At 44.1% G+C, this 24,835-nt stretch overlaps 1 protein-coding gene across 2 annotated transcripts in view; it reads left to right on the forward strand.

Annotated features, from left to right (window-relative positions):
* The first annotated feature begins 7,320 nt into the window (after nucleotides 1-7,320).
* LOC133343906 (E3 ubiquitin-protein ligase NEDD4-like) overlaps nucleotides 7,321-24,835 on the forward strand; it is a 99,919-nt gene continuing 82,404 nt past the window's right edge. For both annotated transcript variants that reach the window (XM_061553905.1, XM_061553906.1), the window contains exons 1-2: nucleotides 7,321-7,652; nucleotides 16,953-17,026. In XM_061553905.1, coding sequence (XP_061409889.1) covers nucleotides 7,614-7,652; nucleotides 16,953-17,026 — 113 coding nt within the window. In that variant the 5' untranslated portion in view covers nucleotides 7,321-7,613. The remainder of the gene's footprint in view (nucleotides 7,653-16,952; nucleotides 17,027-24,835) is intronic.

Below are 24,835 nucleotides of genomic sequence, written 5' to 3' on the forward strand. Positions count from 1 at the left end.
ACACAGCGTCACAAAAAGTCAGACCCCCCCTCAAATATGACGTCACAAAGCTCTGCCCCCCCATCCGCCCAAAAAATAAAACATGCTTCAAATCGCTTTAAACTATTGTCATTGTAGTGCGTATTTAATGTGGTGCTGCGCTCTGATGTTGTAGGAGAAAACATTTATCAAAAAGTCTATTTAATTAAGTAGAACGTGTTGTCTATATTTATTTAAAGTTGCGCATTTTGATGTGACGTCACATTTCTCAAACCCCCCCCCCCGCTCGTCACACATCGTCACAAATGTCTGACCCCCCTCCCCCTCAGGTGCGTGACGTCATTTATGGACGGCCCCAAAGGTTGTTTATCCCCCCAAGTAACCATCACAATAGCCTCCAGCAGCCACCACGAGAGGGCGCTCCTCCCGCTGTTTATCTTTGGTCATTCAGCAGCAGTCACCACGAGAGTGCCACACCACCCTTCGTATCCACGAGCCCCCATTATGTTTAATCGGTAGCAGACACGGCGAAGGAACCGATAAGTATCGTATTGTATGAATTTAACACAAGGTCTGGATGCCACATGCGTGGATAAAAACACGTGTACTTTGTTTCGCCAAGTCTCGTTTTGAGCGCAGTCCTGCATTGAAAATATTTAGCTGCTTTCTTTTCGGATATTTGAGCCCAGATAAATCCCACCCGTGTTTGGGTTTAACAATCAAAATGTCACACATATACGGAGGTTGGCAACCTAGTTGGTGTACTGCTATCTACTGGCAACCTTGTAGTCCTACACAGATTTACCATCTCATGATCCACCACTCTTGCATAGCAATGTGGCTTTTCTGGAAAGTGACCATTTTCAGTAAAATCAAATGTTTGCCAACTGTGAAGCATCTGGAGAACCATCCCACCCATGGAATGTGTTAGACCACAAGCGAGATGTGCTAATCCAAACCTCGGGGTGGGCAGCCTCCAACCCGTGTGCCTGGAATTGGATCCAACCAAGGGTACACGCTCAGCAAACAGCGTGGCGGGCTATTCCCTACAAACAGGCTGCCATGCCAACTTTCGTTGTGAATGGAACATCACTCTCACTAATGTTATATTAAATTCACCGAGTTTCCACGTGACCCTCTGAGTCGGAAAGGATCTAGGATATTCTCAATATGGCCTGCGCTCGAAATAAGCGACGTTCACGCCTTGCGCTAACCCATCGCAAGTGACGGGGCAAGGGAATCGTGCAACAGCGTGGGCGGCATTCCACTTACCTGGCCCGCTGACACAGCGCCAGCGAAGCGGGCTTCCGATTGGTTGGCCAGCTCCGCATTTTTCTTATTCTGCCATGTGGATTAGAGTGGCACAGAGGTCCCGGTATCAATTATAAACACGGAACAATTCCACGGCTCCTCACAATGAGGTGTCGTTCTACCATAACGGGTGAAATGGTGGTTGGACACCCTCATAAGTCGTGTTTCTAATGCTGTTAACCTAACACTAGGCTACATAACATTCGTGTAACTATGTATTGATTCACTGATTGAATTCGATTGTTACACTCAAGATGTATTAATGTTCAATTTAGGCTCATGGCGAGGAAATAAAACCGTATGATTGAGACAAAAAATAGATTCTCGAATAAAATTGCCACTGAAATGTGACAATGCATCGGATCAGCAGGGCACGAGGGGCTACGTGCACGAGGGGCTGCATGTCGTGGTGGCTCGTGTGGCCACCACCACCACCACCACCGGGTCACGCTGCTGCCTCAGTTCCCACTGTGGTGTGCTCATTTCTCGAGATTTCCCACAGCACACTATGGTCCAGAGAGTTCCGCATTAAACACCCAATAACATGAGTGTCTGTGGGAGAAAGCCACCGGTTTATTTTTTTCATGTCACTTCTCATATCCGAAGCATTGTACTGTATAACAAATAATAATTGACAACACTTTTGTCAATCCAATGCTGGATAAAGGCCTCTTTTTGTGTTTTGGTCTTGAGGGTTTTCGGCGACGACTATATTTCTCCTCGCTGGTCAGTGTGAGCCAGTGATGGGGTGCGAGGGAGGAGCACACAACACGTGTAGATTTTACGACTTCTGTTAGCCGTGGCTGGAAATTGAACTCGGGCAGTTCAGACCAAACAATGAAATATTTATTTTTCTATTTTACCAGGTAAAGCCCACTGAGCTATACAGCTCTTTTTTCAGAAGCAACCTGGCCACAAATGATAGCTCAACGAAGTGGCTATTCATGTTTAAATTTATAGCAGCCAAATACTCAAAACGCACAGTGATGCTAAATGTTGACTGACAATCCGGAGTAGCCGGAGAAAAATCCGCGCGACCACGGGGAAAACACGCAAACTCCTAATATACAGGCGTCGTGGTTGGGATCGAATCCACGACCTCCTGTATACCAGGCGAGGTAGTTAACATCTCCTAGCCACCGCGGTAGTTGTGTTCGTATCTCAGTGGACAATTGCACCACCACTCCCCCTGAAACATTCCACTCAACTAACTTGATTAATGGTAGGTTTCTAGGGGTGTGAACTAACGCACAGCATTGCACCGTGCTGTGTATATACTTTGTATGCTCCAATAATATAATGGTGTGTGGCACATGTGGATGATGATATAAACATTTGGCACAGCCTTGTTTTGCGTGTCCTTTACACATTGTTCATATTTGTTGGTTCCTACATCTTTTTCATACGCAGGAATACACTGTAGGACCAACCAAATCATTTAGGCGCATTATTTTAAAACTCCTGAGGAATGCGCGCCTTGTTGTGGCCACCCGTTTACAGTAACTCATGTTATGTAACATTTTTCTCCTTATGATGTAACCAAAAGCTTGCACCTCAAGTCAAGTAACGTTTTTATGATCCTGTGGCACCTTCTTTTGCATAGATCTGCCATTTAAGACGCCATTACATTGGACACAAATCAATAGAACAAAAACATTTTGAAAGTGTAACCTACTTTTTAAGACACTCCACCGTCGTCGCTTATAGGATGTGCTTGTAAGTGAACGGTTGCAGGTGAGCGTGTAGAGATGTGAGTTTAGTTCTTATTTGAATGCAGTGATGGAGTCGATGGAGCGCATCATGGTCTCAGGGTGGTCATTCCATCGGTGTGGTGCTGCAAATGAAAATAAGCGGTCTCGGTTGGTGTTTGGTGGTTGGAGGAGTGCTTGGGTTGAAGAGCGAGGAGATCTGTTGCTTTGCTTGTTCTGTATGAGGTTTGTGATGTACGGTGGGGGCTTCGTTGCGTAATGCTTCACGTGTTAACCGTGAACCACCTGTTGCAGAGGTTCATGATTTGAAACCGGCACATCGTGGTTATTTGGGCGGGCATATTATTCTTACAAACATGTGCCGTCTGCTTCATTGTGGACGTTAAGATCCCCTGATGTCATTCGAAATGAGAAAGCCATTGTCTGCTGGCGCTATTGTTCAAAGTCGCAAAATGTGAACATGTTCCCACAAAAGACTCAATTGGGATTATACGTAGCAGCATCTCTCTATATTGGCAGACTCTACCCAACTGTGATACAAAGCGCCTTCCTGATATAAGCATGGTGCAAACACCAAATGTACGATATTATTTTTATTATTAATATCACGTTAAATTGTTTTATCAAATTTGCAATCACGAATGTACATTATTCAGAGTACTGATACAGGCAACTGTAGTGGTCAATCGTAGTGTATTTACTTGAGCTACAATGACAAATGTCATTGTCTACACATTGAATGGGTATATTTTTCTGTGCTGTGCATTTATTTTACTTGAATAACTTTGCATAATTCAACCTTATTTGTTTCCCTGTTACTGATTCTTAAAAACAAATTTTTACACACCTTCTTTGATTTGATCATTTATTTTCCGCTGCTCTTTTTCTGGATCTCATTTCTAGAAAGCATCTTGTTGTTTCATTGGGCTGTCATCAGGTTTTAAATTAATCCATCGACTGATAATCTGTGAAAATGAATCATGGGGAAAACATGTTCGCTTATGTCATTACCCCTTGATGGATGAAGGAATGCTTTTGCATCATTACACATCTGGTGCTGAATGGCAGTCATCGACCTCTCACTGTCTCACACGTCTTTCTATTGCATTGCTCCATTTCCAATTTTTATCGTCTCCGTGTGTGTCGTTTCCATGGATGTTCTTTCTGGTCATTGCTGCTCAAATGAACATTGGGCTTTCCTTATCTCTGCTGGGGGCACTGAGCCAGAGTTTGGTAGGGGTGCCATGCTATCTACTGTGAAGGCCATTCTCTGCGTGGTACGGCCACAGCTGACTTCCCACAAAGTCCGGTCGACCAAGTACAGCATGTATAAGAAGTGTGTTTGTAGGGACATTCAAATATTATAACACTCACTTTCAAATGTTTTTTTATTTAACCAGGTGAGAACTCAAGATACCAGGGTGTGAGTCTCATTTTCAAGAGACACCTGGGTCACTACAATGGCAAAAGCAAAACAAATAAGAAATCGTCCAAAAGCAACTGTATCATATGAGGAATTGATAATATTGCACAAACACAATTCCCTGCAGCGCAAATCGGCTCAGGGAAATGACTACCAGATTGAACATAGCACAAATGACAAAACTAAGCAAAATAAACTGTAACATTAAATGTCAAATCGAAGTGAGGTTTTAAATAATTTACATGCATTCCTAAGAGGTGTAACCAAAGTTCTATACATGAATCCTTCACAATCGCCCAATGAATAAGAACTATTGATTGAACTAAAGATGCCAGTTTTCCTAAATGTTTATACTGTAATGTTTCCTTCGATAATACAAATACTGCATCGCGAAACATATCACTCGTCATTACAGTACTCTACTGTCATAACAAAATCACAGTGGAAATTGGGCAGGCTAACATCATCTGTCCCGAGGGAGTTCCACAATGCCGCTTATCAGGATGTTAAAGTTCACCCCATCTCTTTCACGCCTATGTGGGAGATAAGAATTCCCGAGACTCTGCGCAGGTGATTCCATATTTTTTCCTATCAAGCTTACTTTGGGAGTTGAGTAATCATTCACCAGTGAAATATGTTCTGAGTCTGATGGATGGTTTCTTTTCAAAGAATTTTTTTTCGTTTGTTTGGCTAATCATTATATAACCATAAGTTTTCTTGGTTCTTTCGGTGAAGTCACGTAGAAGTGACTTCACCGAAAGAACCAAGAAGATGAATCCCTGCAGTCACGAAAGCTTTAAATCAAAATTTAACCATAAGTTATAAAATAGGCTATAAACATGTTTTTCTTCCATCTAAATGCATAACCAAAGCAAACTGGAAATCAATCGATTTTATTAACCACCACAGCAACTACGACTGCAATGTAGTCACTCATCCTGGATCAGTTACACATGCTTCCTAACACGTGAGAAAAGGTTTATCAATTGACTCTGCGATTGCAATATTTTTTTTTACAAATCTCCCTCTCATAAATTGTATTATATATAAACTTAGAATACAAATGCAATTATCGCTGTAATCTAATAATGTATATTTGTGTATTGGGAAGTGCATCTTATAATTCTGAAAATTGGAGGCAGGATAACACGATCGCACAGAGAGATGGGTGAGGTGAGTTGGCTGTGGGAAACATTACAATCTTTAGGCTGCTGATATATCTGTGCAAATCGTATGTGTGCAACATCGCCCCATTGTAGAGACCGACTCCTCTTCGAGATGACACGATAGGAGCTGCTTCTGGGATCCGTTTAATTGCCTCGTTTCTCCGCCAGGAGGCGCACATTCTCACTCCCCTGGAGTTTCCCAAATTCAATATCATGGGTTATGTATTTTATTGGGCCTTTAAAAATCTCTCACGAGCGGTGTAGCCTGTAACGGCAAACGCCACTGCTGGGGGAATGTTTTGGTTCATGGACTGGTGTGAGCTAAAGGAGATGTATTTGTTTTGGTGAATCTGGCGGTGAAACAAACACTTGTCAGAGCATGGTCCTGCACGGTACGAGCTCAACACGCTTGCCAGGAGGTGTGTGGGTGACACAGCAGGTCCCGTGGACTACAACCCTGAGCTGTATCGTGATCACTGTGCCGCTTACAAAGTTCGCGCGTGCAAAGTCTTACTTACGCCCACCACCGATGAGATTAATGTAATGGTCGGTATCTGCTAAGGGCAGTCACGTGTAGATACTGTAACACCGCTGAGAAAGCGAACAGTCGTGTTGGGCGGTGGAGGGTTATAACGACAAGAATGTTGGAATTCAACCACCACCACCACCACGTGGCATCTCCCAAACACAAATGTCAGCCCGTTGCATTGGCCACGGACACTTACGTGTAAAGTTAAACGTTAGAGAGTAAAGATGTGATGACTTTATACCTTTGGCGAGTGGAACAGCTGGCTACGGCTGAAAGTGACATAACATTCACACTGATAATTAAACTTTACAATGCTGTTGTTAAACTGCCCTAGAGTTACACAATCGCTACAGGGTTCTGTTTTGGCTAACCACCCCGCAAGTCTTATCTCAACAGGTTCGTCAAAACACCGTGAAAAAAACAAAAATATCTGACGACGTTTCGGGACATGACCCTTCTTCACAGCACGCATTGCTCGTCCTGATCTCACAACCGGCAAATTCAACGTCGCAGGCGCCACCGCCAGGGTTTGTGTGTGTGGGGGGGGGGCCTCGTCACGGGGGCCTCGTCACGGGGGCGCCGTGGGGCGGGGCCAGGAGGAGCCCCGCCTCGTGCGGGACAGGAGGCGGCGCGCGAGTCGACGGGCTCCGTGGGCTGCCCCAGTGAAGCCACGCCCCCTCCCGTACCGAGCCCACAGCGGGCGGGGGGCGGGGCCTGTGAGGGGGCGTTCAAGAGGCGAGACATTCCCCGCCGCACCCTCAACCAGTATAATATATACAAGGACTGTTTTCTTGGAATTTATTTTACTTGATACAGCAATCGTGCTGTGACGGTTCCACCTGAAGACGGAAGCTTGTGTTGCCTCCGAAACGTCGTGATTTTTATTTTATTTTTATTTTACTTTTATTAATTTTTATTTTTTACCTACGTGACTTTACCGAAAAAAACCTAAGACTATCCCTCGCCCCCTTCATTACAAAGTGGGCGGGGCCCGTGAGGGGGCGTGGCCTCCCCCCCCGCCATTACAAAGTGGGCGGGGCCCGTGAGGGGGCGTTCAAGAGGCGTGGCCCCCCCCGCCATTACAAAGTGGGCGGGGCCTGTGAGGGGGCGTTCAAGAGGCGTGGCCTCCCCCCGCCATTACAAAGTGGGCGGGGCCCGTGAGGGGGCGTGGCCTCCCCCGCCATTACAAAGTGGGCGGGGCCCGTGAGGGGGCGTCCAAGAGGCGCTCCGCTTTGTAATCCGCGCCCCTGGGCAGCGCGCCAGATCCCCCACTCCGCACAGGCGGCCAGCGGCAGCCGAGCTCAGTCCGCGCTTTCCCCGGGGCGGCAGTAGAGGCAGTGGGCAGCAGCAGCAGCGGCGGCGTCGGCAGTCGCTACTCAGCCCCCCACAGCGGCGGGCGCTCGGCGCCAGCGTCGTCCCGCCAGCAGCTCGCCGCCGAGGACGAGCGGACGAGACCCACGGTGGGGTCAGAAGAGAGGCTCGGCCCCGGCTCGGCCATGGCTGCGGCTGACGTGCACGGCTTGGCCGACGGCGAGGTGAGCTCGCCTCCTCCGTCTCGCGGCGTGGGGCCGTGCGTGTGTGTGGCCGTGTACTCGAGCGTGGTTGCAGTAACCCCCCTCCTCCTCCACCTCCTCCTCCTGCCCGCTTTGTGTGCGCGCGATCACGCCGCCGAACCGTCTTGAGCCAGCCCAGGGGTGGACCATTCCACGGTCAGCTGGCGGGGTCAAGGATTTCCATGATGCCCGACCAGCGGAGCCCGACCCATAGTGACAAGTGGTGAGCTTTGTACGACCATCGTGACCATCGCCGCCAGAGTGAGACGTGCACGCATCCGCTCTGGATGTAAAGATCGCGCAGCAGCGGCGTTTGTATGTACCCGGTTACGAAACGGTATACGATGGAGGCGTTGCTGTTGTACGTGCTATAGTGGCGTAAGGCATACTCCTTAATAGTACGGAAATTGAAATCCATTGCGGCATGTGGATGGACTCGTGGAGACGCGTCTCGATCCGTGCGCCAGGTAGAGACGGCGTGCCAAAGGGTTGGCCGCTGTGGGTGACACACGTGCTCGTGTGTGTGTGTGTCACGCAGCCCGCACCTGGGGGGCAGTGTTCTCACGAACCGGGCAGTCCAGAGGGACAGGTCCCCACTATTACTACTACGACTATTATTATTAGAGAATGTGGTTTCCAAGAACACAACATCCTGTACCACGCGCCCGCAGATTTCGCGGCACGAAGGCATTTAATTCTGCGGGCTCTCTCCAGTTTTTGTACGGTTTTGGTTTTGTCGCGATTCTATCTCGATCGTGCTCTTGGGTGTAATTTAATAAACGAAGTACTGTATTCAATTCGGATCAATATCGCAGCGGTGCAATCCTCGGTGTTGTTATAGATTGGCCCACGCATTTGGACTTAACGACAGATTCGGTCTCTTGCGATCCCTTCAAAAGAGCCTCTTTTCAAACACCATCCACGGGGGGGTGGGGTCACTGCTTTCCCACCCGCCCTGCCACAGAGGGACACTGCAGTCGCCGTCGTCTTTGCACGACAGTCAAACCGGTTATTTTGTATTTTCAGAACTGGAAGTTATCCAGATTTAATTGCGAAAGAAATGTAAATGTCATATTTTGTTTTGTGTGCAGTCATTGGTGGCCATGTCAAGAGCATAAACTTCCTGGACTGATTTAGAATGCGGGTTGGTTTTGATCACGGGCGGCTCCCAGCTTTCAATCGCAGGAGTTCTGAAAATTGCCAACTCAGCGCTCTGACATCTGAGCCACCAGGCCACCTCGGGCTGTCCAGTTTTTGAACGACACTGAGGCTCGCCTTGCCATATAATGATTGTTGTCTGGAACCATGACAAATTTTACTCTTTTATTGGCAGCAGCTTCGTTAACTTCACGTAGTGGAAGAGGATGGTGAGGGTGGAATATTTTGGAAGGAAGGATGCTTCCCTCTCATCTGAGATGTGCTCCGGTAGCGTAGGTGCCTAGATGGTCCTGTTACAAGGTGTTATGGGTACTGCATAATTTTTTGCCAAACTCACAAGTGCGTGAGCAGAGATTGTACTCTGTGAAATGTAAGCAGATTTGCATGCGGAGTGTGCTTCCACATGTTTGTATGGTTTTTTTTGTGGCAGGAAAGTGCAATATTGCGTGTAACTCTAAGCGTCAGTTAACGTGAAATTATTTTCAAACAACCTTGGGCAGTTCCGAGGCCGTGGTGGAAATTCCACCTTTCTCTCGAAAATATAGAACAAACACTGTTGATGTCCCACAAAGTATATAATTAATGTTGATCGCAATTAGATTAGTCCAGCCTAGCAGAGATTTGGTCTTAAAACCTTGCGGTTGAGTTGGGTGAACTCCCATAGCTCCAGCATGCCAGTGAAATATGTTGAAGGCATCTGTGTGTGAACATGCCCAGTTGCTCGCCACTGCAGACACTCGCCACTGCAGACACTCTCATCCATTACTCTGTGACTTTCCTCCTGCCTTTACCGATGCTTTAATTCCCAAATTTCAAAGCCTCGGTCAATAAACGATGCTGATATTTGGCTACTCTAACTTACTACATTTTATTGGTTTCATGTGTTTACGAGGGTACGAAACATTCAGCCTTACGGTGATTTATAAGAAATGGGGATATCTCTCCACTGACTTTCCATTCACCTGCTGGCAGATCAACAATCTGTAAACTTGCGCATGTGTTCACATGGCCTTGCTCTCACTTGAACCCCGGGTTCCTCTGCTGTTGCTGTTCTTACAAGAATAGCTGTGCCCTTGCTTATCATATATAGTCTTATGTATTATATGATTATTTAGCTTCATATATATTTAAAAAGTTCTCGTGTAGTATATCTGTATTTTGTTTCACCTTATTAACCCGATCAATATTGTATGGCACTTTAACGTGTATTTTAAGTAAAGTCACGTAGAAGGGAAATAATAAAATAATATAAATAAAACATAATTAAATAATTCTCACGACGTTTCGGCCACAACGCAAGCAGCCGTCCTCAGGTGAAGAACAGGTATGTCGGAACACATGAGCAATGAGTCATTCAGACGCTGTCTTTCCGACAGACCTGTTCTTCACCTGAGGACGGCTGCTTGCGTTGTGGCCGAAACGTCGTGAGAATTATTTTATAATGTTTTATTTGTATTATTTTATTATTTTCCTTCTACGTGACTTTACCGAAAGAACCAAGAAGATGAATCCCTGCAGTCACGAAAGCTTTAAATCGAAATGTATTTTAAGCTCCGAGTTATTTGTCAAACTCGATGAGAACTCAGGAGATCAGGATAAGTCTTATTTGCAAGTGGCCTGGTTCATCAAAATTAGAAAAGCAATAAAGTAAAAAAGTACAGCAGTAAAGCAAATATAAATCCTAGAGAAAAACCACTGCATTACAGGAGGAATAAAAAATACTGCATACACAAATCAATACTATTATATTAAAAGAAAATCCTGCAACGCAAGTTGGCTAAAAAACAAATTCCTTTTAAAAGCATATATAAGCAGAACTTCATTCTGTCCGGATGCATTGTGTTGTGGAAAGCTAAGAGGCTGATGGACTCAAACATGTTTTATATTCATATGTGAAGACACTGCATAGTTCTGGTGATATACATATGCTTTTACCCATAATGCACCATTGTAACGCATAATTAGCTGGTAGGCCTAGCTTTGTATTTTGGTGCACTTAAAATGCACCAAAATAACCAGTTCCAATTTAAGCAGTGCAACTAAAATATTTTAAAGTTGTCCATTATTATTCAAACACTACTAAATGAATATGAGCACATACACTGCAAGGTAAACCCTTTTTCGGGGGTAATGTTTTTTCATGATAGTGAAACCTAAAGAGGCGTTACTCATTGTCGTTGCAGCTTGGACACAGCAGTTAAGCGTAAACCCGGCATCACCCATCGTAATCATTGGGTGAGGGCGTGTATGATCAGAATTGTTATCGGTGTCTACAATGCTGCAGGTTATATATGTTTAACGCAGTTGTAATTTAGAATGCAACGCACGTCATAGGAATGCTAAAAACATTCAGATCGGTGCTGGTGAAATAGTCCGTGACCATGTGTTTCTCCTCGATGCGAACTATTCCTCAAGTTTTCGGGACTTCCTGTAATCCTGTTGTCTGACATTGCTGACAAGAAGAATTAAGACCTAGGTAGAACTTCGTTTATTTATGGTTGCAAAAGCCTATGATCAGAACAGATTGGAGTGTTCAGCTGGTTTTTATCGCGTTCATGGGTGTGTAAATATACAGCTATATGCACACATTTCATCTGCTAAACTATTGTCTGGTTCAAGTTCACAGTGTAATGTGGTACTGTCTGTTTGTTTAGCGGGAGTGAAAATGATGAAGCTCGGGTTGCCTTTCGCAATTAGTACATATTGCTTTGTGTCATACGGCAAGAAAATGGAGATGTTCGCTTTTCCATTGCTCATATTTTCCCTGTGTGCTTTTGTCGCATATTTACGCAGCATAGTTTCTATCTATTCGTTTTCCCTGAGACGAGCGTGCTTTGCATAGCTCTTTTATGGCGCTAGTGAAATTATGGCAGAGTTAATGGTGTACTTCAGATTGAGGCTTTGTAATTCTGACATGAAGTGTTGTTGCCCTGCTGATACCAATGGCTTGCTTGGTTTCAATGGTTAACTTATTACGTTAACTTTCAGATATGTAGCATTACTCGCACTTTTTGGTTGTTGCCAGTGCTCAATGTGGCTATGTAATGATTGAACATGGCTAGAGGCCTTCATCATGGTTGTGTGCTCCTACAACAAACTATTCGAGAGGAATGTGGTGTTATAACAGTGATGGTGATACAATCTTCAGTGCCTCCTTGGAAATGCTCAGCAGGAATAGCAAAAAAAAACGTTTGAATTCCCATGATGATACCCTTAAGCAGGCCACGCATTAAACTTGTTTTTCTTTTATCACATGACACCAGCCATACTAAACGCATATGAAATCTAACACGGTACAACTGTAAATGTCCCTAAATGTAGTTTTAATGTTTTAAAAAAAGAATCGCCTTTCCCTTTTGAAATGTGCAGTATTTGTTTCCAATTGTGCAACCAATGCTGCTCAACGTTCTTTTATAGAACATGACTAAGAATAGGTTAAACTATTTTTTAAACAGATCACGGCACTTTAATATTCATAATTTTTGTTACAATGGAGTCTTGGGAAAACGTTTTGTATGTAGGATTGAGTACAGGATTGTTTGTAGTTGTGTTTTTAAACCAGTGTAATTTTCAACTTTGGTTTGTATGCTGCAACATACACACATAAGGGCCTTTGGAAGCCTGTGACAGGGCCTACAATGTTTGTGATTTCAGCAAACTTGCTTTGTTCATAATGCAATGCACAAATAGCTGTGTATTGGAAGAAATGTATCATTTGACTTTGTATAAAAGGCTCTATTGAGCTTGCAAAAAGGGGATTCTTCTCTTCAAAGCAAAATATGATTGTTTCTTCCTTGCCATTGCTATTCAAAATGGTTCCTGAATTGTACATTTCATGTTGGTGCTGTTGTAGATCAACTTACTCCGTCACAGCAGACTGGAGGATGGGCTCGCAAGCGCATGGGAGATCCAAAAGAAACCTCCACTTTCGTCAATAACACCTTCTTTTAAAGAGAAAAAAACATAGGCGACATTCCGCGTAATGGCCCGTCTTACTAGCACATACGTTTTTTGTATGCTGTGAAGAAGGCCCATAGCCCAAAATGTAATTTTATTACATTATTTTGTTATTTTATTGACGCAATGTTGTTGATAAGTGAGATTTTGTGTTCGTTGTGTGCGCCACTGGCAACGCAACGTCACCAAATCCATTATTTTTATTTCCCACCAAAGGGACAGTCGCCATGCAAGTAGCCGTGCGTTGAGCAGTACAATTGGAATGTTCAGGGACGCGAGAGGTCTCCACGCAACACTGCAGAGCAATTGTGACACTGAGAAAGAGACGTGGTTTACAAGCATAACGTTGATTAATTAACAAAACCCATCGCTGTTGGTTAGGCAGCATAGTGGGACATATTCTGTTTACCTTATTGCAATAAACCAGAATGGCTGAGTTCCAGTACATAAACTACAACCATCTTCACAGCTCTTTTCTTTTCAATGAAGTAGTGAGAAGCCATGCGTTTTGTTTTCACAGTTAATTAAATACCTGTTTAAGGCAATATCGTTCACTATAATCAACGGATGTTTCAGTTTAAGTTCACAAATGTTGACTTTTTCCGATGCGAGTTTGCCTCTTACACAGCTTTAACATAAATGGGCCTACTTAAATAGAGGGGGGAATACTGTGGAAGTGAATACCAAAGTTGGCAATTGCAGTTGAGAGGTACACTGGATTTGATGGAATCGTGAAGTTGATGGAAACGCGGTGGAGGAACTGGGACGATGTCGAGCATGGTTAGGGAGGCTGGTGGAGAAGTGGCTTGCCAAGACTCATTTGTCACATTCAGAGAAGGGGTAAATATTGCCGGACTAAAAATAAATGTCAAGCAAACATTTAAAAAAACGTCTGTTTTGAAACCCTAACATCGAGTTTTAGGTTTGTTAAGTTTATTTTTACTACGATACCCATGACTGCGCAAATATGTACAATTGTAAAAAAAATATTTTTCACTTAAGGTGGTCAAGGCCAGCATTGAGCACAGATTCGACAGATAGGCAAGGAATGAACCGCTGGGTTATCTGCACAGGTGGGCGTTGTAAGTCGGGCCATTGAAGGTTTGTGATTTTCACGTGAAGGTCTGCAATGGCACATCAAGACTATGCCCCAGTGTGAGTGTGTGGTGGAACCTGGATTGAATAAAGCATTTGCTTCATGGGACCTCCTTTGCCACTACCAAAATATGAGAATAGGTTTTCCACTTTTTTCTGGCAACAAAACAGGTGTTGAGATGTTCAAACGCCAAACTGAAACCTTTTGCAAGGAATTCTGTAGCTGCTCACCCCGAGCTCTCATTACTCTGATATTGCTTGTATTTGTGCTGTACGCCTTTTGGTGTCCTCTGGTCTAACACCGTTTGGGACTAGGCTCCAAAGAAAGCTGTCTCTGGTGTGGACCAATCAGTTTCAAAGACAAATGTGATCGAAGTATGTTTTTTGTTTGCAATTTGACCACAAGTATTGTGGTTAATGCGGACATTATTCCTTGTTAAAGCTTTCAGTTTGGTGTTTTAACATCTCAACACATTTTTGTTGCCTGGAAAAAGGGGAAAACCTATTCTCAAAGCGTTTGCTTTTGCCAAACGCAAATGGGGGTCAAAAAGCATCGAGGGCAGCAAACGGAAGAAAAATGTCTTCATTAATGCTCATTCTGCACAGATTCTTGCATCGAGCACAAATACACCTCCCTGCTGTTTGCCCCCCGACATTGATAATTCCTCATCGATCAATGCACTGTCTTTTTGCATTCAATTGCAAGTGCATTATTAGTATTTGCAATCCTCTCTATTCGGCATGGTCAAATAAAACGTATCTTGCCAAATGGCACCCTACAGACCCTGCACAGTAGTTAGCTGGTTACACGTTCAATTAATAATGGGCATGTCTTGGGGCTCGTTAAACGAGTTCGATGTTGTGAGATGCGAACGGGAGATGATATTTGGAGGGAGAGGAATGTGGGATTATCACGGCTGACTCGAGGACACCCAATGCCGTTCTGGACAGTTACTTGAGTTTGAGTCCAGTTGCTCCACGGAATATTAACTTTGAAAAAATATGTATAAAATGTTGTTGCCCTTTATCAACCGTTGCTGGATGAAAGCCTCCCCGTTCCGTGTCTTCCATGGAGATTGTTTGATTGTACTACACCACGCCCGCCAGTGCAGGTTTTGGTGAATTAGAATCTGACGATGTGTTCGGATGTAAATTGCAGCTGATGTTAGCCGTGGCCGAGGAATAAAATGCATGTCCCCCAGGGTCAGAGTGCAGTTCGCCAACAATCACTTCACCACTGCTCCACCCAAACATGCGTATGGGCTTACACAAGTGAGTAAATGGACTCGATTGGTTGGTTTGTGTTGCCTCAGGCTGTAGACGTGACCCATTTCCGTGAGTCACCGAGCTGAGTCGGCAGCACGAGATCCGTGAGTCCTCGTCCGAGCTGCTCCCTCAGGCGAATGGGCAATGTACTCATTGTGCGCCCTCCCTGCTTGAAATAGTAAATTAATTAACTGCGTGCTTCATGCTGTCTCTTTAACATGTGTTATATGGTTGTAGCGAATTACTTTTTGTTTTAAACCCGTACTCACCCATCTATGCTTATTGAACTCTGAGTGGTTGGCAATGATTTTCTAGGGTTATTCAATTATGACTGGCTGACTTTCTGCTCTGATTTAAACTACAATATTTTTTCCCGAAGAACCATCTAGTCAAATCGACGGAGTCCTTAATTGTTTTTTTACTTCCATCAACGTGTGCATGCTCGTTAAAAACGCAACCAATTGCCTAAATGTTTAGAAGTACACTCGTAAATATTATGAATTCGCTGGAATTAGTCGAGCTCGACAATTGAAACAGTAGCCAAGTTAACTCCCCCCAACTCTGTCCACCCAGCAGCATAATTTGGAATGTGACAGTTAATCTCGGCAGGTCATGTGTGGTGGACAGTGTGGGTACTCCCACTCCCCCAGACGTCTGACCAGCATGGAAGAGGAGGCCATATTTTTCTCAAGGTCTCTGGAGCTTCCGTGGGTGGAAGCCCTTTCTCGCATCAGTGGCGTGAGCGAGGTATTTCAGGGCTGCATCTTTTGCCTTGTAGTTTTGCAACTGTTGGATGCGTTCTCTCGCACACGACAGGACCGAGGATAGAAAAAGCTGAGATTGATGGGATTGCTGATAGTTCATTTTAAGATTGTACAAGATCCATTGCCCGGCTTGCCTCTCCCCTTGCTTTGCTCTGCTCCCCTCCAAGCACTCTCTGCTCCATTCCATAAAGGCCTTCTTTGCAAGCCCCCAGTTAACCTTTTGCTCAGTGGGAGGTCGTTCATTCTCCTCTGCCGTCCACTGTCTGGAACTCACGTCCCTCCGCCGTCCATGCTGTTGGCTCCCTGTCCGTTGGAGTTCAGTCTCAAGACCCTTCCCCTCTGCCTTTGACTTATCGCCTCTCTCTACAAAATAAATATTCCCATTGTTTACTTGCAACTTGATGCGGTCCATGTAAATGATATATTAATGCGAATTGTAGTCTATTGTATGTATCAAGGTTCCTGGCCAAATGCTCTAACAAAAGCTAATTGTTGGGAACTTTGACAAAGTGTATTTATTTTCAGGTCATGATTTTTGTTGTTGGGCGTTTCTGACCGAAGCATCTCGAAGTGTATTTTATTCCATAAAGCATGCATCATTGTGATTCCTGATACAGTTGTGGGCAGCATTTGGTGTTTTCTTTTTCAGTCTGCTGCTTGTACAGAATGGCCGACTATGAACAATGAGACTTGAGTGCAGGTCCGGTGGCGATTCTCATCCCGCTTGACTGGCTTGCGTTGTACTCCCCGTGCTGATAGATGTCTACAGTGGCCAGGCTGACGATCCTGTTTGCAGTGGCCGTGTGGTTTTTTTTTCTAAGGGGGCACAGTTCCCTGCTGTTGGCTTCACCTCGTTTTTACCTTGCTATTGGAGATCATAATGATGTTGATGTCATGCTGCTCTTTTATTGGCAGAACGTTTACACATGCTGTGTATGGTAATCCATAGAGCTAATCATTAACTTGTATTCAAAGCTTAGTTTTTTTACTGTAAAAAGTTTTTTTTACATGTTTAAGTCTAATTGTTATGTTTGTTTTGCAGGAGGGGTCAAGAGTTCTGAAGGTCAAAGTTATATCTGGGATTGACCTGGCAAAGAAAGATATTTTTGGAGCAAGGTAAGATGGCAGTTGTAGAAAGTCGACATTCCAAGACAATCTTTCAGAGTAGCCAATCTAAGTTCAGATCTCTGCACTTTCCCCAAAGTGCATGTGAAGTGCTCTTTGGGGAATGGCCCCTTCATACAACGTGTTTATGTAATGGGCTGGAAAAAATGTAGACTGCCACGCTGCCGCGATAATGATTACAATAATTTGGGCGAGTGGTTAGTGCATGGCCTATGAACCTGGTGACCTGAGCTTGCTTCCTGGCCACGGCTAACTTCGGCAGCAAATGAGATCTGAGCTGGTCCTGTGTCCCCCCCCGCCTCCTCCAACACCTCCGCTGGCCAGCAAACCTCCACGACAGCCACTGTTTGGGGATGCCTTCATCTGCCAGTGGATTGACGTAAATTATCACTATCATGGAATATATTCTCAGCAAAGTTTTTGGGTTATACAAGAAGGGCAGTCCTATGCCTGATGTGGCACTGAAGTAGCATCATAACAGTCCCCTATAAAACTCCCCAGAATAGATCACTGTGTGTGTAGTGGTTAATGTACTGTGCTGTGTGCCTGGCAACCTGCCATGAGCACCATGTTGTGTTCTATTGTGAATAATATAATTAATGACAATATTTAAAGAGAAAAGGGTCTGTTTTACCACTTTAAAAATATATCTTATTTTGTCATCGGTTTCCGAGTTGTCCTGGACCATTTCGTTGAAGCAGGTAAACTTTAGAGTGGTGCCAACTTTCTCGGTCTCATCAGCAGAGTGTAGAGAATGCTGCTGGGTTGACTGATGGAGCCCCTCCATGAACACCGTGGAGCCTATACCGTGGAGTCTGTTCGGCACAGTGCGGTGCCATTTTACGCAACATATATGCTGTCATGGTGGATTGTGGCTAATTATAAATAGAAAGGTAAAGTTTAAATCGGGACGTGACAGTACTTGATGGAGAGTTGTATGACCATTCCCCCAAAAAAAAAAACTTTGTACATCTCCATCCCTTTTGTCAGTCCACTGCTGGATAAGGGCCTCCACACACCAAGTAGGTTAAGGGGACTCTTTGATCACAGCTCACTACGCTGGTCAGTGGGGAGGGGGGTCTGTGATGATGGGGAGCTGAGACGTATGGGAGCCTGTGAGTTGCAGTCCAACAACGGGTTTTGCGGCCTGCATCCGTTACCTACCACACGGTGGTCATCCATCATTTCTTGAAAACTGCTTTTTATGTTTAGTTTGTGGTCCTTCCACCGCACCTCTGATTAGCACGGTTGGCTACGTACAGTGCGAAAAGTTGAACATGCATCAATACATCCAACCACCATCCACACCGAAACTTTCGCTTCTGAGGTCTGATGGGATTGAGTGCATTCCGGGTTATTTGGCCATTGGAATTGTTTATTTTAAAATGCATAATTATATTTGGGAATAATGGAGTCAACAGCTTTAAAAAATACGTTTTTGTATTACTTTTCAATGAAAACAAATGTATTAAACCTTTTTCTAAAGACATCGTTTGTGGCTTTAGAATGAAATGGAATTGCTGTGGCTATGACACCAATGTCAGTGAGACGTGAATGTGTGTATATATATATATATAGATGTGTCAGTCACCCTGCATTTGTGATTTGTTAAGAGGTTTGAGGGAAGAAGCATTATATTGCATTTGGCAGTTGCAAAGTAAAAACCTTTATGCAAAGTGTTGCACTTTGCTCGACAATTCTATTGCTGTATTGCAGGATGTGCGTTGTGGGTTGGGGGATGTTGAGCCTGACCGTTCGTTCATGTGAACTGAATGATTATAATACCATGCAGTTCACTACACAGACTCATTTGAAGCTTAAAAACATGTTACACCTGCCACCGAAGTGCTAACAACGCGCCTTTCTTTGCACTGTTGGAGACAACGTGACACTTGAGACCCTGGAACGGCCGCCTCAGTCCTCTCTGGGCCAAGTTGAACCAAATCCAAAATAGTTTGCATCGCTGCCAACTCTTAATGGAGATTTATTTATAATCCCTCACGTAAACTGTTGTCAATGTTTGTATGCTGTCATATGTATTTGATACACCCTTAAATACTACTTGTATATCTACCTTTATTTACGTCAATATTCTTTATTCGTGATCCATAATAATAAAAAAGTACCTACCCATATACACGCACACCAAAATTTGTTATTAATTACATATTTCACAGGTATGAATGCTTTTTGTACATTTTGTATGACTAGACTGTATGGATAATCATGATACTGCATTGTTTTTGATGGAGCGACCTCCTCACCAGCGGGGTCGTCTGGGAGCGCTCTGCACGCTATTCACTGGAGTGCATCTCGGCTCGCTTGAGAAGGCCACCCCTGGTGGTAGTTGTCCCTGTGCCACACGAGGTCACTGCGTCTGTTCTGCAATTGGGCATCAGGCCTACCAATAGGGGGCAATGATTCCTGTGTGTAATCCCAATTGAGTAATTCACAATTTAAGTTCTATTGGTGAGACAAAGCCATAAAGAAGGCTGTCTCTGGTGTAGGCTAATCGTTTTGAAAGACGATGCATATATTATTATCAGAGCATGTTGGTTTGTATGTTTTGCCACGAGGTATGTGTGGTTAATTCAGACTTGATGCCTTGCAAAAGGTATCTATGGGGTGTTCGAACATCTTAACACCTGTTTTATTGCCAGAGATTACAACTTATTCTTATTTTTCATCATTAATATACTTTTTTTTGCCAAATTTGGATGATGTGCGCCAGCACAACGGCCTGTTCCTTTTGAATGACATCGGTTAATCCACCCGCAGTATTAACCAGGGTGGCCTGTTCTAAGCGAGCCGCAAATATCTGCAAGAAGCAGCGACTTCACTCCCACTGGGCCACATTCCCCCCCCCCCTCTCCCGCCCCACCATGTCGAGTAATGGACAATATTATTTAGACATGGGGAAGAGACTTTTTAATAATGAACATACCAACGTCTTGCTGTAAACGACAACGCTTATTGAATGCTGGCTCGGGGCATTTGGATAGTCGCTGCGTGCCCGCAAGCAGTTGGCCCTGTTGGTGTAAATTATTCCTTTGTCATGGAAGTCGTTTTGATGGAATGCATTGTCCACATTTGGCAACGTCTTTAGTTCTCTCTTTGCGAACTGTCGGCAAGAGATGCCCATGCCAGAGTACGGTACATTTAGCCTCGACTGCTTGCCCTGTTGTGCGCAGCAGCAGGGTTGGGATTGTGCGTTGGGGTTTTTTTTCTTTTGGCTGATTCTTGTGTTGTCATATTTGTTTGAACCGGCTCCGGATAATTTCTCTCCTCGGGATAAGTCCACGCGCCATGTGGAGCCATGGGGAGCCATGGGGACCGTGTGTATGGCGAAGCGTAATGGTGCTCAAGCCGATCTTGTGAATTATGAGATTTAGTTCACGTTGGTGTTTATTGATATAGGACTCCAGTTATGACTATCAATTTCTTCTCTCATAATTGGGACACTTTGTTTTTCTTCATGTATTCGTGTGAGGAATAACTAGTGTAGAACATACATGGAACAATAGCTCTTTAAAAGCGTGCTCTTATACCTACACAGAAGGACATTTATGCTGCTGTACCATTCTGGATTTACAGGCACAAAGCTGAGTGTATTCTTCAGCTTCACTCCAGGGCATATTATAATACCCTTTGATGTAAGACCAACAACGTTCCCTGATAGTGTATAATTTTCACTGAAAAGAGACCCTGGTCAATGACTGCTTGCTGTTGCAAATGATGCAAGGTTTACAATGTTACCTTCTCAAAATATACAGTTTTCATTTCCACAGCTTTGGTGCATCATCCGATTTAACCTTCGTTTTGAACAACATTATGGGGGGTTAATAAAATATAAATTGTGTTTGATGGATGTGTTTAGTGTCGAGTCATTGGTAACCAGGTTGAGGCTCTTAACTCCACTTGGAAACTTTGAAACTTTGCTCCGTTCAGGGCCCGTAATATTGGTTGGTTCATTGCTCTGACATTGGCACTGATCCCCCGAATCTCTTGGCCATTGTGTCGTTAATTATTATTTCTTCAGATCTTGGGAAAGGTGTGTGTGTGTGTGCGCGTGTCTCTTTTGTATAGTTTTTAAACCTCCTGTAAATTATTCTGTGTACTTTGTAGTTCATATTATTCTGCTTTGCTATTTGTTTGCACCACCTGCATTAATTTTAACTTTTTTACATTTTACCCTGAACTTTACCCTCTTGTACTTAAAAAAATAATCGTAATGTTAGTGTTCTGTTAATCTACTGCTGGATGAAGGCCGTCCTTACGCTGTTGATTGCGGGTTATTTGACAATACTTCACCACAGTGTGCTAATTACTGAGCAACCTTGAATGAATATACATGTTTCTAAATAAATTATCCTCCTAATGATTATATTATTGAAATATAACATTTAGTTGATGTTAATCAAAAAATGTTCGACTAAGTTATTTTCCACAATGTTTCTTTGCTATTTTAGTTGCTTGTAAATCAAAATTATAGATTATAGTTTGCATAAAAGCGATGAGATATATTTAAACAACAATATCCTTTGACATATCTACAATCGAGCATATATCATTTGTATTTTTTAGTTTTTTTTTCCCTCCACATTTAGAAACATGCGTTTGGAGTATTTGGCTCCTGTGCATTTCCACGTGACAAACCACTTTGTTGCGCTGTCATTTGTGGCCAGGTCGCTTATGAAAAATAGCCATGGAGCTCAGTGGTCCTTGCCCGGGAAAATAAAATAAAACATGATATGAAACCTTTTCCTTATTGTCCACAAAAGAAATTGTCAGTCAGGTGGCTACTCGGTATTGACGACTACTCCACTCAATCTTGGGCGTATGTGTTTACCCAATGACTGGAGGCTGCAGACTGGACTTTCAATCATGCCTGTCTCAAGGTTTGTAAATATCACTTAGTACCTTGCAACTGCCATACACTGTCAATGGTTAACTGCATCGGTTTTAACATTAACTGTATTAAGAACTTGCAACTCTTCTTTTCAAGGCCTTTTTTTAATACTTAGCATCTTTTAGCCCCATGGCACGTTTGGAAGAATGCAGCAAAACAAAACACTACAAGCCATCATCGATGGGTGTTAGATGTCTTGGTGTGCAAGTATTCACGTCTCGCTTGATTGTGGAAGTGTAGAGTTAAAAGGTCACAGTACCACTGTACCCTTCAACCGTTGGGTGCGCTCCTCTAAGTTGGTGGATTTTTGTCGAGGCAACTCTTGAGATGACCACAAGCACCGATGACTTCACCCCGTTTGTCATTCGCCAGGTGATGGTCGTGAACCACATGACCACTCCATCCTTCCTTTCCGTACTGCCTGCAGTCGAGCTAGCGACCCGTGTCACAGCAGAGGTTCCCTTTGTTGGGCAGAAATGTAGGCAAGATCATGGGAGAGCGATTCGTCCGTCGGGGAAATGCGATCCTGTACGCGAAACCCAGAGCAGCGAGTGAGTGAGGCAGTGAAGCAGGCTGGCCTGTATAAAGCCACCTGCCTCTATTGTTGTAGAGAATGAGTGTGGCTTGTTGTTTGCTCACTTATGACATCATGGAGCTGATTACAAATCATGAATACCTCCTTTGCAGGACCGGTGGGGACATGCTGGCTCCCTGCTGGCATTGGGCCAGGCTCGAGGGCCCACGTTCCCACAGCAGCCTTCTTGCTTGGCTGATTGTAACCCAATCGGATCCCAAAGAGGGCCCCCTAAGCCCCTGTTTGCAGCCGGACTGCGTGGCTTGTTTTACCTGAACCCACCCCCAGAACCAGTTGTGAAGTCATGGGTCGCATGTGGAGACAAGATGTGCACATTCGCTCAACTCTCTGATTTCCCTTCAGCGGCCATGTCCCCACTAGGCAGGTGGTGGCGTTACGCGTGTACTCCAGCACTGTGGAGGCGAGGCTTGGGGGATGTCCAACCTGGAGATCTGTGAAAAAGAGCCAATTTAACTCATCGGATTTCTCCACTCTAAATATTCTAATTTGTAATTCTTAATGCACAGCTGTTGTGAAACTCCCTTCCCATGGGCGTGGAGGAGCCATACCCTGGCTTGGCAACATTATGCAGTACAGCAAAGTGTGTATGAAATAGAGTTGCTCTCTAGGATGTCTGGGTTTTCTCCGGGTGCGCCAGTTTCCTCCGACATGCATAATAAACACTCACTAGGTGGATAAACACGTCTTAATATATAGAGAAAGCAGAGCAATTGTTGATGCTGGCTAGCTGCCTGGCAGCCTCCCAGCTTGTCTGTGGTTCCTCGGCGATTGTGAGATGTATTTTGCATGAACGTCGCTATCTAAAACTAATCGTTAGATTTATTTGTTTGTATATTAAAACACAGAGTAATATTAAAAAATAAGTCTAATTCCAAGTGAACTGGTCAGTCCTAACTCGTATCATTATTAAACCCTCATTTAAAACAAGCTTTTTAAAGGCCACCTCTATCTCTCGTCACTTGTAAAGCGTGTTTACCCAGCAAAACCTCTCCTGAGCCTCAACTCTGTTTCAGGAGGGTCCTGCCAAGATATTACAGGAGGGGGCGATGTTGCTGCTGCAGTTCTGTGTAATCCCAATTGAGTAATTTGCAGGTAACTTTTCAGCATTGGGATGTTTGGCAAATCCCGGTTACATTGCATGTTCTTTTTTTTTGCTGTGGGAGGAAACTCCAGAACTTAGCATGAACCCATAAAGAACCCTGGGAGAACATACTAACTCCACACAATGATGTCCGAGTCGGGAATCGAACTTGGGTTTTTATTGCTGTGAGGTGCGTGAGTGCATCCACCGCGCCACCCTGCTGCCCAAATGCAAACCGGTGCGAATGTCAAATTTACCATCCAAATGACGTACAGATATTCTGTCATTATCAATGTGTTACTTTACTACAGTACGTGTAAATACAAGGATAGTAGTCGTGAGTATTTTGATTGCACAACAGTGTTAACGAGCACAGCATTGTTTTATATAACACAAATTATCCATTTCCTACAATGTGTTTTTTTTAGTTTTTAACGTTGAGGTTACAAAACTGTCGCATGGCACCTTGGGACCGTGCAAGCGGAAACCTTTGAACCTGCAGAGCCGTAGCCACTGCAGAGTTCCACAGCCCAGGGAAGTGTCCACACTTCCTGAGCCATGGCCTGGCAGAGGCCGGAGTGCTGTGACGTCAGACGAACGCTCACGGGACTCTGTCTGACAGAGGAAGTAACTGTTGCTTTGCAAAAGTCTCGGTCAAATGTGGGTATGACTTCATAAGTGATGACTCGGAGGAGGAAATGTTATGGTTTCCTAAGAGGTGGTTTTCAAATGAGGGTTGCAATTGATTATTGAACTGAAAACATAACCAGAACATAAAACAAAGTACATCGAGGATTAGCTTGGTGTATATACCGAAAAGCATTTTAGTTTCACCAAACACAGCGTGAACGTACGTGAATACACGCGTGCATTGTTAGATGTTATTTTATCCCTGCTTTCCTTAATGCGTAGGGCAGTGCAGTAGCACATCCGTGATACTGTGCTCCCACGTCGAGGCTTCACATTTTCACTCCCTCATAACGTCCAGCATGCTCAAGTCTGGTCAAATTAACCCCATAAATCACATTGAGTCAGGAGGCTCTCAACCAGCAGTTGATTTATAAAGAGGACTTTACATCTGCATGTTCTGAATTCAGTAGTAAAGTATTTGAGTCGATTTTCCATTTTCATAGCTGGCTTTGGTTTATCTGTCAAGTTCACTTTGTTCTATTTTTTAGGTTTTTTTTCCATTTTCATATTCAAATTGCGCGACTT

Source organism: Lethenteron reissneri, chromosome 18 (assembly GCF_015708825.2).
Source record: "Lethenteron reissneri isolate LAM-NWPU_2019-01 chromosome 18, ASM1570882v1, whole genome shotgun sequence".
NCBI lineage: Eukaryota > Metazoa > Chordata > Hyperoartia > Petromyzontiformes > Petromyzontidae > Lethenteron > Lethenteron reissneri.